This window comes from Rhea pennata, chromosome 5 (genome assembly GCF_028389875.1).
Source record: "Rhea pennata isolate bPtePen1 chromosome 5, bPtePen1.pri, whole genome shotgun sequence".
Classification (NCBI taxonomy): Eukaryota; Metazoa; Chordata; class Aves; order Rheiformes; family Rheidae; genus Rhea; species Rhea pennata.
Window position 1 is genome coordinate 42,688,390 of NC_084667.1, and position 12,384 is coordinate 42,700,773.

A 12,384-nucleotide genomic window follows, 5' to 3' on the forward strand; every position below is an offset into this window, starting at 1 on the left:
GGAAACCCCGGCCGGGGCGGGGGGCAGTGGCGCCGGGCTCCTCCTCCTCCTCCTCCCCCGGCCCCGGCCCCGCGGCGGCGTGGGCGGCAGTCGCGGCGCGGCATGGACGGCGGGCGCTGCCTGGGCCCGGCGCTGCCGCCCTACGAGCCGCTCAAGGAGGGCCACGACATGGAGGCGCTGTCGCGAGGCGTCACCGTGGTGCAGGTGGCGCCGCCCGAGCCGCCGCTCCGCGACCACCTCGCCTGGTCGCTCTGCAGCAGCCTCTACATGAACTTCTGCTGCCTCGGCTTCATGGCCCTCGTCTTCTCCATCAAGGTGGGAGCCGCCGCCGGGGCGGGGAGGGCCGGGGGCGCAGCGGGGCCCGGGGCTCGCTGCCTGCCCAGGCCCCCCCCCCCCAGCACTGACCCCTGCTGCTGTTTCTCCCACTCCAGTCCAGGGACCGCAAAGCCCTCGGCGACTACAGTGGGGCTCTCAGCTACAGCTCCACCGCCAAGTGCCTCAACATCATGGCCCTGCTGCTGAGCAGCTTGGTCTTCGTCCTCGTCGTCATCCTCCTGGCCACGGGCACCATCACGGTGGCGAGCTGGTACTGCCACAAGTAGAGCAAGCTCGGCTTCCTCGGCCACATCCAGCCCCGCGCCGGCAGCCTGCGCTCGCCTTCCTCTCCACGCCGGCGGAGCATCCTCTTTGGGCCCCTGCCAGCCCCATCTCCCCGCGGCGGTCAGCCTGCGCCGGGCCTTGGCCCCTGGCCCGCTTCCCGCTCTGTCCGTCTGTCCTCCAGCTCGCCTCACTGGGGGGCACCCCCTCGCTGGCGGCAGACGGGCACCCGAGGAGCAGCGCTATAGTGATGGGGAGAAAAGCCTGCTTTTCTGCTTGCAGCTTGGCCGTGGTTTGTGTGTGTGTGTAGGGAGGTTGCAGAAGCACAAAGTGCCTGGAAGACTAGTCCTGAGGAGGAAAGGCGCCCTGTTCTGTGAAAATGTGCTCTTCCAATAAACATTTATTTCACATTTTCTTCACACCTTGTCTTTTTTCCACAGCGACAGTCTGGGACCAGCATGGCAGAGCCCCCACCCCACTCCGCAGCTGGGAAATCATCCCTCCCCTCTCCCTGCCAAAACACACCGAGTGGTGCAAGGGCTGCTCGGGACTGTGGGACCCAGGCACCTGCGAGGGTTTGGCGGAGGAGCCTGGGCGCCGCTGGGGGGGCTGCAGAGGGGCAGCTGTGTTTGGGGAGGCAGAGCGGTGGGAGCACAGCCCTTGCAAGGGGCACGTCTTTGGGGCGGGCGGTGGAGGATGAGGGAGGCCCGCAGAGGCAAGAGGAAGATGAGGACGGCACAGCCTCACCCAAAGGTGCCCGATTGCTTTAGGAAGAGGTGCCAGAAGAGCCAGGGTTAAAGGATTCTGGCTGGGAGGCTGGTGCTGGGATGTCCTTGCCGCGCTCTGCCGTTGGTACCTGGGTTCAGCCCCCTGCTCGAACCTCACTCGCTTTCTCAAGGGCTGCGGCCAGAAAAGAGCAAAGGCAGCCGCCCACCACGGCTCCCGGGAGAGCGGCTGTGAGGTCTTTTTCTCTTTTCTCCTTTTTTTTCCCCCCAAGAACTGAGCGTCCTGCCAAGAATCAGCGCTCATGAGTAAGCTGTCAGAAATCCTTCCCAGGAAATGCAGCCGTTATTTGTTGCAGAGTCCCCCGCCTGGTGAATCATTTATCCCGTAATTCCCACTCTTCTTCCCGTAAAAGCGCAGGCACGTGCCCCCCAGTTGTGAACAGCCTCTTTAATTGGCTGCCTGGTTATCAGGCAGTCAACGCATGCCCTGGAGCAGGAAATTTGATTAAATGTTCCCATCTAGCTCACAGAGCTGAAAAGCATTTTAAAAGGTCATCAAACCCTTGCTTGAAAACATCACCCTGATCTTTCAGGGTTTTGGCACAACTTCCTCATTACACCACTGACAACAGCCCTATCCCATTACACAACTTTTTTTGGCTGAACTCAGGCCGGGTTCAGGATTGCAGGCTCGCCCGCACCCGCGTCCCCCCTCTCCGCGAATACTTCTCCTCCTCCAACTCCCCGGATCGCATAACTTCTTTTATCGCTGGCCATTTGGATATGACACCCTCTCTGCTTAGAAAATGTGTGGACTCAGCACCGAAAAACGGTAGATGCCACAACCTCCGAGCCTAAAACCAAACTTCCAGGATGGCCAGAAAAAACGCACGGGGTTGAGCACGCAAAAATGGCAGGTGACCAATACCCTCGCCATCACCCCTGGGCAAAACCAACCTCCCTCACTCTGCCGAGCGGCAGCAAATCTGAGGCTTTCTTGGTTTTTCTGGGCCTTTTTTTTTTTTCTCCCCAGGAAAGCGCCAGAGCTTGGATTTGTTTCACGCTGTACAGCCTCGGCTTCAACCACCGGCGCCGGGGGCAGGAGCTTGTTCCCCTGCACTGGCTGGAAAGTGCGATTCGCTTCCCAAAACTCCCTCTGCTCATACGGGTGGCACGCGCGTCATGCTCGCTTCCCTTGGTTTTCCCTCCCTCCTGCGGCTCATGCTGTCCCAAATCGCTTTTCTGATCCATGCTCTGCAGCCAAAGCACCTGGCAACAGAAGTTGGAGGTAAAGCAGAAAGAAAAAAAAAAGGAAAAAAGAAAAAACCTACAAAACCACACACAAACTCTCAAAACGTGTGACCGCCGTGATCCTTGCGCCAGGAAAATCACTGGGGCAGTAATAGGAAATGAGCTGGCCATCCCCCCCGCCGGACGTCTCCCGCAGCCGCCCGCCTCTGCGGATCCCACCTTTTCCTTCCCAGGGGCCGGAGGGGTGCAGCGCGAGCAGGCCGTGCCCCGCGCGGCTCCTGGCCTCTCCTTTAGCCTCTTGTTTTTCCCCACACTGGGAAACCAGGAAAAAAAAAAAAAAAAGAAAAAACAGCGGCTGGCACTCGGGGCTTCCTAATGCCGCTGATACTCTGCGTGGTGGCTCTAAGTGGCAAAGCGGAGGAAATCCCCACTGTGCTCGTACCCCGAAGGCGAAAGCCTCGCAGTGCCGGGGCTTGGCGGGAGGCAAGACTTTGGGGCCGTTCCCATCAGCGCAGCCCTCTTCTTGTGCGCCAAAACGGTGCCGCGCCGAGCAGGTTGCTCCTTCTCGCGCCGGCGAGGCCGGGGCAGCCGAAGCGCCGGGGCGCTACGCAGCTGCCTCCCGAAGGCCGGCCCCGCCGGGCGACAGCCGCAGGCCCCCGGCGCAGCACCCCGCGCCGCCGGCGAGGCGCCGCCGCCCTTTGCACCCTGCGCGCTCGGCGGCCATGGCCCGGTGGGTGGGGACCGTCCCCACTGTCCCCCGGCACCCGGCATCCCTGAGGCCCCACCCCGGCAAACCCTCCTCTTGCCTATAACTAGGTGGCCCCGGGCGCCCAGCGGCTCACCGCCATGGAGAGCTATCCTCACACCGTCAGCATCAACGTGCCGCCCCCGGGCCGCTACGAGGCGGCCCCCCCTTGCCCCATGGCCACCGCTTTCGGCCGGGTGGAGGCCCCCGGCCTCAGGCGGGAGCCGCGGGACTTTGTGCTCTGGTCCTACTTCAACACCTTGTTCTGCTGCAACCCTCTGTGCCTGGGCTTCATAGCGCTCGTCTTCTCCATCAAGGTGAGAGGGAACGGAGGGGCGGCGGGCCCCCGGGGACGGGCAGGTTGGAGCCCGGCGCGTTTCGGCTCTCCCCACGGGCGCTAACTCCACCACAGCCCACCGAAAGCGCAGCCCGGCCTGAAGAGCGAAGGGCGGCGGGGAGGCGGCACGGGGAGCGCCGCGCGCCTGCTGCCCCGGCCGCCCCTTGGCCGGGGCGTTCCCCACGCAGGTGCGCCCGGATCGGGATCACTCTCCTCCCTCGCTTCCTTCCAAGCCTCCACCGTCCTCTGGGAATGCCCCGGCTTCGCCGCCTCGCTCCGCAGGCGGACTGGGCAGAGCGTTGCCAATTTTAATGGCTTTTAACAGGCCGTTAAGAAACAGCCTGAACGCTGCTGCGCGCGCTGCTCCGGCTGCAAGCAGGTCCCGGCCAGGGAGAGCAAAACACAGGTTTTCTAGTCCCATTCAGCTCCGGCAGACCCCTCGGGACCTTCTCATCTTGCTCCCTGCTCCCTCCTCCTCCTCTCCACAGGCCAGAGATGAAAAAATTGCCCGGCAACCCTTGCTTGCAGGAAAATACGGGAAGACGGCCATGTACCTGAACATCGCAGCGTTCGTCCTCGGCGTCCTGCTCATCATCGTCACGCTGGTGCTGCTGTTCCTGTACGTCTCGTCACTGCACTACATCACGTAGGCCTCCGGCCGCGGCGCCCAGCCGTCCTGCCAAGGAAGGGGCGACGCCGCTCCGCCGCCTCCGTCCCGCTCGGCTCAGACCTGCTGCTCTGCCCGCTGGCGTCCCTTCGCCGCGCCCGCCGGCCCAAGCGGGTTACGTGCTGGAGGCAAGCCACTGCCGAATAAAGCGCTTTTGGTCCCATCCGGGAAACACCGCGCTCCCGCGTTTTGGGAGGCATCGTCTCCCCAGAGCACCCCTGCCTCAAGGGGCTGAGGAGGACGCACCGCGGCGTGGGCGAGTGGGGAGGCAGGGGTGAGCGAGGCTCGGACGGCGGGGACGCCACGCGGGAGACGTCAGCTAAACGAACCCCCGGGCTCCAGTTTGGAAACCCCAGATGTGCACACGCGCTGCGGACGGTCCACGAGGCTTTACAGCACCTGCAGAGGAACCAGGGCTCAGCAGGGAGCTGGGGGGTCCCCTGGGACCCGGCAGGGGGAATTAGGGAAGTTCCTCGGGGCTCAGTGGCGAAATGAGGGGCATCCCCCCCCTTGCTCGGTGCTTTCGTCGCGGCAGCCTGCGAGGAGCCCCCGGGCAGCTCCCCGAAAGCAGAGCTGCCTTCTCTCCCCTCTCCACCCCGCAGCACGTGTGCCCGCCTCCAGAGCAGCCACCGCGGGACACAGCGGGCTGCTCCGTCGCACACTTCAGCCCCCAAACTGCGCCCGGGGGCCACACAGGTGTCCACCACCGTCACCGGTGGGCGCAGGGCTCACGTGGCTCTAATTCAGCCGGTGCCAGCTGCAAGGAAAGGGTGCAGCTGCTGGCTGGCGGCATGCCAGCAGGGGCAAAACGCCGGGGGCCGCGGCGGCGGGTGAAGCAGAGGCCCCGAGGGGCCCGGGTGCCCCGAAAGCTTTGCCTCTCCTGCACCACCCCGGGCCGCCGCGGGGGGCTCCTGAGCCTGCGCTGGAGGGGCTCCGCGGGAGCTGAGGGCGGCGCAGGGCCGCCCCCGCTGTCCCCCCCGGCCCAGGCGGGCCGGGTTTCATTTCCTCGCTGTGACTGCTCTCCGGCCAGCGGCAGCTCAGCTCCGCGGCGTGGCCATGCAGCCCCAGCAGGCAGACGTGTGCATCCCGCTGCAGCCCCCCGAGCAGGGGCCGCCCCACGCCGCCGGCCCCGGCAGGCAGCCCCGCGACTTCATCCTCTGGTCCCTCTTCAACGTGCTGCTGGGCCACGGCTTTGCCTACCTGGGCTGCCTCTGCTTTCCTGCCCTCATTCTCTCCATCAAGGTGAGTCATGGCCCTGCCACCCGCACCGGCACCAGCCCGTGAGCAAGAACCCCCAGGACCCCCAAGCTGGTGCCTAGGACTGGCCCAACTGGGACCCCCAATCTGGTGCCGCTAACTCAGCTCAACTGGGAGTCACTGATCCAATTCTCAGAGCTGGGCCCACCAGAACCCCCCAGTCCAGTGCCCCAGGGCAGGCCTGACCAGGATCCCCCCAGCCTGGTGCCTCAGACTGGCCAGGAGCCCCAAGTCAGTCCCCGAGCCAGCCCTCAGACCCAGCCTGGCCAGGAGCCCCCAGGTCAGTGCCTCATCTGGGACTGCCAGTCAGGTCCTCCAGAGCTGGTCCTACCAGGACCCCCACCCAGCCAGGACTCCCTGAGCCAGTCCCCAGAGCTGGCCCTGCCAGGACCCCCCAGTCCAGTGCCTCAGAGTCAGCCTGGCTGGGAGGCCCCAATTCCCAGAGCTGGCCTAGCTGGGAGCCTCCAGGCCAGCGCCCCAGGCTCAGCCTGGCTGGGAGCCCCTGTCTGGTTGCCAGAGCCGGCCTGACTGGGACTCCCCAAATGGACACCCAGAGCTGGTCCGACTGGGACCCCGATCCGGCCTCCAGACTCACTCCAACCAGGACTCCTCGATTTGATCCCCCAGGGCCAGCCTGACTAGGACTCCCCAGTCCAGTCCTCCAGATCCATCTGACCAGGACCCCCCCGATCCTGTGCCCCAGACCCCTGCCGACCAGACCTCCCCCAATCTAGTCCCCCAGACTAGCCCAGCCAGGCCCCCCAGTTCCCTCCCTCTGAGCCAGCCCAGCCTGATCCCCTGGTCCAGTCCCCCCAACCCAGCCTGTCCTGATCCCCCACAACCCGGGACCCCACATCCCTGTGCCCCTATGACAGCCTGTCCTGGCACCCCCAATCCAGTCCCCCGACACAGCCCACACCCTGTACCCATGTGCCAGTCCTGGTGGGGCTGTGGCTAGGGCAAATCCCCCCCTTCACCCAGGGCTGCGCGTCTGTGAGGCCCCAGCACCACCTGGTGGCCACCCAAGTTGGGCTGGACCCCTGCTGCCCTCCTGCCTCTTCCAGCATTCCCAGCCTCTTTGGCGAGGGTCTGGCTTCTCCTGCTGAGCCTTTACGCTTGGCCCTCGCAGGCCCGCGACTGCAAGGTGTTGGGGGACCTGGAGGGTGCCCGCCGGTACGGCACCCGGGCCAAGGTGCTGAACATCATCAGCTCGCTGCTGCTGGTTGTCACTGTGGTTGTGGTCGTCATCTTCATCGTCGTCACGATGAGCTATGCGGCCTGACGCGCCCCTGCTTGCTCCCTCAAGGACTGGACTCGCTTGCTGCCCTCCTGCTGCTACGCAAGGGGCTTGTCTTCCCCGGAGGTGTACCAGGGCCCTGCTGCCTCCGCGACACGGGGGAGAGGGAGGCTGAGCTCAGGCAAGGTGCTGCCTCCTTCCTGCCCACATCCCAGGATGGACCAAAGAGTTTGGATACAGCTGCTGCTCTGCCCCACCACTGTAAGGGCCGGGCTAGGTGACTGCCTCCAGCATCCTGTTCTTCGTGGCTTGGGCACCTTGGAAGGGAGGTGACAGGTTCTCCTGGCCACACTGGTACTTAATCCAGTCGCAACGCATTTGTAGGTCACAAATAAAGCTTCCTGCAAAGCCTGGCACATGGTGCTTTATTCACAGCCCATGAGGAAGACAACGCCCCGTGGACAGACCTGCTGTGGCATGGGGGGGAGACCTGTGGGAGGCCCTGAGGGACCTAGGAGTGATGAGAAGCACCTTACCCTGTTATCCACTACCCCTGAATGCTTCAGCCAGTTCTAGGGCCCCAGCAGGGAACAGGGGGTTTTAATAAACAGGGAACACTTTCCAGGGCCATTTCCCCTGCAGGCAAAGCAAGGAAGACGTGTTGGGGTAGAAGCGGAGGTGCTGCATGCAAAAGCCTCCAAGACTTAGGGATTCAGGGCACTTGCCCTGAAGTTTCGCTCACCTGCTCACGAGCAGCATTTCCCACAGCCCTAGCTCCACACTCACTGGTACCACTTGCTCATTGGGATGAGCCCCAGAGCGATGCTGGTGGCCAGGCCATTGGCAGGAGAGCCCCCACCACCAGCTGGGACCTCGAGTGCCTCCAGGGAGAGGTGCTGCAAGTGCAGAGCTCTTCTGCGCCAGGGCAGGAGGGCTGCTCCCGGCTCAGCCTGCCTTTTTCTCCCTCAGGCCACTATCAACCTACTCTTCCCATTCCTGCCAGCATGTGGCAGCTGCAGCTAGCAAAGTGCCCTGGCCTCCTGGGCCACTGCACAGCCCTCTGCCTTCATCCCCTCCCTGCTGCAGCACACTGCCAGCCTGTACCTCTCCTTCTCCTCCTGGCCCGGGAGAAGAGCTTCTTCCTAAAGACCTAAGGATGGCAGAAGGGCAAAAAAAAAAAAAAAAAAAAAAGAAAAAGAAAAAGAAAAAAAAAGAAAGAAAAAAAAAAAAAGAAAGAAAGAAAGAGAAACACCTCCTTGGGCTTTTCTTGCAAAGCCCCATCTCCTTCTACCGCCAGGGAATTGTATAGGGCTTTGCCAGAAGGAGCGCCTCGCTGTTTTAGAGTTAACTTCCCACTTAATGCTCTCTCTGAGGGAAAAAAGGTGTAGCACTTTTACCAGTCCTTAGCAGTCCCAAGCACTGGCAGCCCAGGTGCTGTACAAACAGCAATCATCACATCTACCTGAGCCAAACGCTTCCTCAGCAGCGGATGTTTCCAAACAGCAGGAGAAAGCACATTTCTGTCAACAATAAAAGGCAGTGTCCAAGACCAGACGCTCCTGTGATCATGAACACTTGGCCAAGAAGCCGCAAAGCCCTCTCCATGGTAACACCACTAGCTAATGGATGGGAAATCCTTGTTGCTGAATACATTGCTCTGCTCCCGCAGTCTGGGCTTGCTGTGAGCACGAGGTTGCCCAAGCCAAACAGCATCTTCACACTCTGAAGGTCTCGATCTGGGGTCATGACAGGACCATGCAAGGTGTGATTTCCTTGGCAGGCCTGGCATGAAAGATCTGTCTGGTGTCCGCTCCTCTGGGTACCAGACCCATTTTGTGCGTTGATGGCCCAGATAAAAGACCTGCGCCAACCTTTCAATGAGGGCTAATGCAAAGCCCCAGCAAACAGGTGGAGAGGCAGGAAAGGATGCTCCTGGCTGTGCAGCTGCTGATCACTTGTTTAAACTTTTCCCATGGATCCCTCCTATTGACTCCTTGGACATTCAGCTTCTCCTGCAGGAGCTGTCCCTCTGCCCAGCCCTGTCCTGGAAGCAGTCTAGAGCAGTTTGTGACTCTCATTCTGGGAGGAATGCTGAATATAAAAAGCCACTGCCTATATACTTGCAGGAGGGAGGTAGGCTTGCAAAACCAAGTTATATTTCTAGCTCCCAGCCAAGCATTTCTGATAACCACAGCCCATGGAGGGCTGTAATTTCTCAGATTTATATATAGAGAAGATGAGCCTGTGCTGGAGGCAGGGCTTATATAAAGGGACTGTCGTGCCCTGCTCCCCTAGACAGGCTGCTAGTGCAAAAGAGCTTGAGGGTTGCTCCTCTGTGTGACCATGGACACCTCCTACCCACGTGAGGATTACCTGCCCGTGACATCCCACAAGCGGGACCCTTCTACTACTGTCATCACCATCAACTCCTCTGTGGTGCCCCGTGACCACCTGATTTGGTCTATCTTCAACACCATCTACATGAACTTCTGTTGTCTTGGATTCGTGGCTCTTGCCTTCTCTGTCAAGGTAAGGAAACCCTGTGCTGCCCTGCCCCAGGGAGGCCACTCCACAGGGTAGAGACAGCCAGGACCCAAGTGGGAATCAGAGATCCATGTTTGGGCTTACCTGGTGTTTCTGAGAGCCTTCCTTGTGCTCTGAATTGCTGACACCATGGAAGGGAGGATTTCCCAAGGAGATATGGAGAGGAAATACAGAATGCAGACTGACTGGGAGGGCTGGAGTACAGAGCACTAGAAAAAAGAGTCTAACATCTTTAAGAAGACCTCATCCCCCTGCCATTTGTGGGTGACACTACTCCCTGGTAAAGTCCTCCCATCCCTTCCTGTCACCTGTTAATGAGGCTGAGAAAGCCCCCATGTAATTGCACCTTCCTGCCACCCCCGGGCTGCCGCTGTCTGAGGAGCAATGTAGCATCGAGGACCAGCTGCTTTCCTCAGAAGGCATTGGAGGCAAAGGGATGCCTCCCTGACTCCCCCACGGAACCTGTCGTCTGGCAGGATTGGGTCCAGTCGGACTCAACCGGGGCAGAGAGACTGGGGAAAAGGAGGTCTGGAGCCTCCATCCTTTTCTCTGTGAGCCTAGCCAGCTCTCCTGGGTCGCTTGCAGCTCCGCTGCAGCATTTCCCTAGAGGCACAATACAAGAGGGTGAGAAGCAGAGATAAGGCAAAGGCTGGCTGAGGGCTGTCCACATAGCCAAGCTGGTTCATCATGAGCCGGTGGAGATCTTGGCACACCCAGGAGGACTAAATTGCAGGGTGCAAGACCGTGGCGCTGCCTCATTGGAAGCCACGTGGCAAGTAGGGAGACCAGAAGGAGGTCAAGGCCATTTGCTCAGATGCACCTTGGGTTCAGTGGGGCTGTAAGGACAGGGAAGGGACGTGGACTTCCCAGAGCCGCAGGAAGGGGAGGGAGGCCACAGGTAGTTTTGCTACCACTGCCCAGTCGCTTTTGCTACCTCCAGTTCAGCTGGTTACCCCGTATCTCGGCTGTTGCAGGCACGGGACCAGAAGGTGGCCGGAGACGTGGAAGCAGCTCGGCACTTCAGCTCCAAGGCCAGATGCTACAACATCCTGGCCACAGTGGGAAGCCTGGTGCTGCCACTCCTGCTCACCGCCCTCATCATCACAGGTGTGATCCACCTCTCAAAGCTCGCCCAGGAGTCCATAGACTTTTTCAGCTACCAGTTCAGCACAAGCGATGATGATGACAAGTGACTGGCAGGTGAAGGGTTTGCGGAGACTCCTCCGCATTGTTTGTGGCCTCCCAAATAGACCGCTGGTCCAGCATAACCAGCAACTAATACCGCTGCCTGTCTCTGCCATCCAGAGCCCTAAGGCTCACACACATACAGTCCTCCTGCAGTGTCCAAGGGCCCCAGAACGTTTCACAAGCTTTCATGCCCTTAGAGCAGCACGCGGGGTGTGGAGGCAACTTCCGCACAGCCTCACAGACCCCCCAGACTTTTGCGCAGCTGAGTCTCCACTGGCCTCTCACCTCCCCCTTGCCTGGTCCAGCTCTCCCAGTGCCTAGGTGCTTGACACCAGCTTCCTGCCCTGCTTCTTGTGGGGTTAGTTTCATTTATCCTATTTTTTTTCTTTTATTCTTTTCTTTTTTTTTTAAAAAAAAAAAAACATTTTATACTGTGTGGGCTACAGCATCCAGCCAGCCTTGGTGATTACTATTTAAATCATTAAATAATTTCATACATTGCAAGTCTTCTGCGTGTGTATGTGTGTAGGGCAGAGGGGCATGCTAAAGGCTTAGATGACATTTGCACTTGGCTCATGCTCTTCACTATGAGGAGACTTAGTAATCTACATTACTTTTAAGGACATTCTGTGTAAAATAACCACAGGCCATGAGTGTGAGAGGAACATGGGCTCCCATTCATGACTGAAGAAGGGAAAGAAGAACTGAGAGAAGTTTCTCAGCCCAGTAGGGAATAGCATCTGTTGGACCATAGTTAGCAAAGTAAGATAATATCCCCTCCAAGTGGAGCTGACACCTATAAACTCATTGTAGTAAAGCAGGAACCCCCCAGGTTGTCCCCAGACAACGGTGCAGGTGTTGAACTTGCTGTGACCATGAGTAATGGGGGACGCTGGCACATACAGCATGTCCCCTTTTAGCTCACGTGAATCAGGACTGCACAGGGACTCTTCTCATTGCTCCAAGATGGTCTGAAGATATCCCCATACTTTGGTCATAATCTTGTCTCAGTTTGGCTCTCCCTCTGTTCTCCTTGGGCATGAAAAAGGAACAAGCAGGCAGGCTACCACAAAGGCAGCGCTCTCGCTGCTTTTCTAGCCTGGCAGGAAAACACAGCAAGCCCTGCAAAGAAACCTAGCTCTAGAAACCATCCCACATGACTCCATGCTGCCAGAGGAACCGGGCAGCTTTCAGAGACAAGCTTGGCACCTCTCCATGCCCATGTATTTGGGAAGGTTGGGCTGAGGGGCTTTGAAAAGCAATGTCCCGAGCCTGTGACAAACTGTCACCAATTCCCTGCAAGCAAGCTCAGCTACCAAGCTCTGAGGCGTTGGTTCATCTGGAGCCTCTTGGTCTGATGAGCCTGCTGGCAAGTTTGGCTCCAAAGCAATGGGTTCCTCTCTTCCCCTCCCCTGTTACAGTCTGGCAACTGGGAGAGAAGCAGGGGTATTTTTATAGCTCATAGGAGCTGTTCTGCATTTCTCACTGGACATCCCCTGCAGCAAGATGAGGGCAGGCAGTCTGAGCCTGCTCACACCCCGAAGGGCGGAAGTCCTGCTGGACCTAGGCACAGACTGGCTGGGTTAGGCTACCCTTGACCCAAGGACAGCGCTCCCATCTCCTACTCTCAGCTCCTTACCAGGAGCCAGGCCCAGAACTTGGCCAAAGTCACCTTGGATAACAGCTTCTGCCAAGGTATTTGAGGCAAGAAAGGGAGTATTTTGTAGCTCTCTGCAAAAGGAAGGGGCTGCACCTTCACGTGTGCCTGCTGCCTTCGCCTGGCAGACACCAGCTCTGCCTCTCAGCCACCTACAACAGCAGGCTGCAATCCTTCTA

The 12,384-nt window shown here is 59.8% G+C and overlaps 4 protein-coding genes across 4 annotated transcripts; all 4 read left to right on the forward strand.

Moving 5' to 3' along the window:
- Positions 1 to 65: 65 nt before the first annotated feature.
- On the forward strand, positions 66 to 1,007 carry LOC134140552 (dispanin subfamily A member 2b-like). The gene is made up of 2 exons (XM_062575889.1): positions 66 to 315; positions 432 to 1,007. The coding sequence occupies exons 1-2, from the start codon at positions 103 to 105 to the stop codon at positions 600 to 602; spliced, it is 384 nt and encodes a 127-aa protein (XP_062431873.1). The 5' UTR covers positions 66 to 102; the 3' UTR covers positions 603 to 1,007.
- A 1,415-nt stretch (positions 1,008 to 2,422) lies between these two features.
- Positions 2,423 to 4,305, forward strand: LOC134140793 (interferon-induced transmembrane protein 1-like). The gene is made up of 3 exons (XM_062576368.1): positions 2,423 to 2,610; positions 3,390 to 3,635; positions 4,144 to 4,305. The coding sequence occupies exons 1-3, from the start codon at positions 2,572 to 2,574 to the stop codon at positions 4,303 to 4,305; spliced, it is 447 nt and encodes a 148-aa protein (XP_062432352.1). The 5' UTR covers positions 2,423 to 2,571.
- Positions 4,306 to 5,276: 971 nt separating this feature from the next.
- Positions 5,277 to 7,229, forward strand: LOC134140553 (dispanin subfamily A member 2b-like). The gene is made up of 2 exons (XM_062575890.1): positions 5,277 to 5,564; positions 6,709 to 7,229. Exons 1-2 carry the CDS (start codon positions 5,379 to 5,381, stop codon positions 6,859 to 6,861), a joined length of 339 nt encoding a protein of 112 aa, XP_062431874.1. The 5' UTR covers positions 5,277 to 5,378; the 3' UTR covers positions 6,862 to 7,229.
- Positions 7,230 to 8,021: 792 nt separating this feature from the next.
- On the forward strand, positions 8,022 to 11,007 carry LOC134140551 (interferon-induced transmembrane protein 5-like). The gene is made up of 2 exons (XM_062575888.1): positions 8,022 to 9,345; positions 10,335 to 11,007. Exons 1-2 carry the CDS (start codon positions 9,160 to 9,162, stop codon positions 10,551 to 10,553), a joined length of 405 nt encoding a protein of 134 aa, XP_062431872.1. The 5' UTR covers positions 8,022 to 9,159; the 3' UTR covers positions 10,554 to 11,007.
- The last annotated feature ends 1,377 nt before the right edge of the window (positions 11,008 to 12,384 follow it).

What these genes read in the sequence shown, in the direction of transcription:
- LOC134140552 (XM_062575889.1), top strand. Translation starts at nt 103, where the DNA reads ATGGACGGCGGGCGCTGCCTGGGCCCGGCGCTGCCGCCCTACGAGCCG. An exon ending in CCCTCGTCTTCTCCATCAAG is followed by an intron (nt 316 to 431) that starts GTGGGAGCCGCC and finishes CTCCCACTCCAG; the next exon opens with TCCAGGGACCGCAAAGCCCT.
- LOC134140551 (XM_062575888.1), top strand. Translation starts at nt 9,160, where the DNA reads ATGGACACCTCCTACCCACGTGAGGATTACCTGCCCGTGACATCCCAC. An exon ending in CTCTTGCCTTCTCTGTCAAG is followed by an intron (nt 9,346 to 10,334) that starts GTAAGGAAACCC and finishes CGGCTGTTGCAG; the next exon opens with GCACGGGACCAGAAGGTGGC.
- LOC134140793 (XM_062576368.1), top strand. Translation starts at nt 2,572, where the DNA reads ATGCTCTGCAGCCAAAGCACCTGGCAACAGAAGTTGGAG. An exon ending in CCTGGCAACAGAAGTTGGAG is followed by an intron (nt 2,611 to 3,389) that starts GTAAAGCAGAAA and finishes GCCTATAACTAG; the next exon opens with GTGGCCCCGGGCGCCCAGCG. An exon ending in CGCTCGTCTTCTCCATCAAG is followed by an intron (nt 3,636 to 4,143) that starts GTGAGAGGGAAC and finishes TCCTCTCCACAG; the next exon opens with GCCAGAGATGAAAAAATTGC.
- LOC134140553 (XM_062575890.1), top strand. Translation starts at nt 5,379, where the DNA reads ATGCAGCCCCAGCAGGCAGACGTGTGCATCCCGCTGCAGCCCCCCGAG. An exon ending in CCCTCATTCTCTCCATCAAG is followed by an intron (nt 5,565 to 6,708) that starts GTGAGTCATGGC and finishes TGGCCCTCGCAG; the next exon opens with GCCCGCGACTGCAAGGTGTT.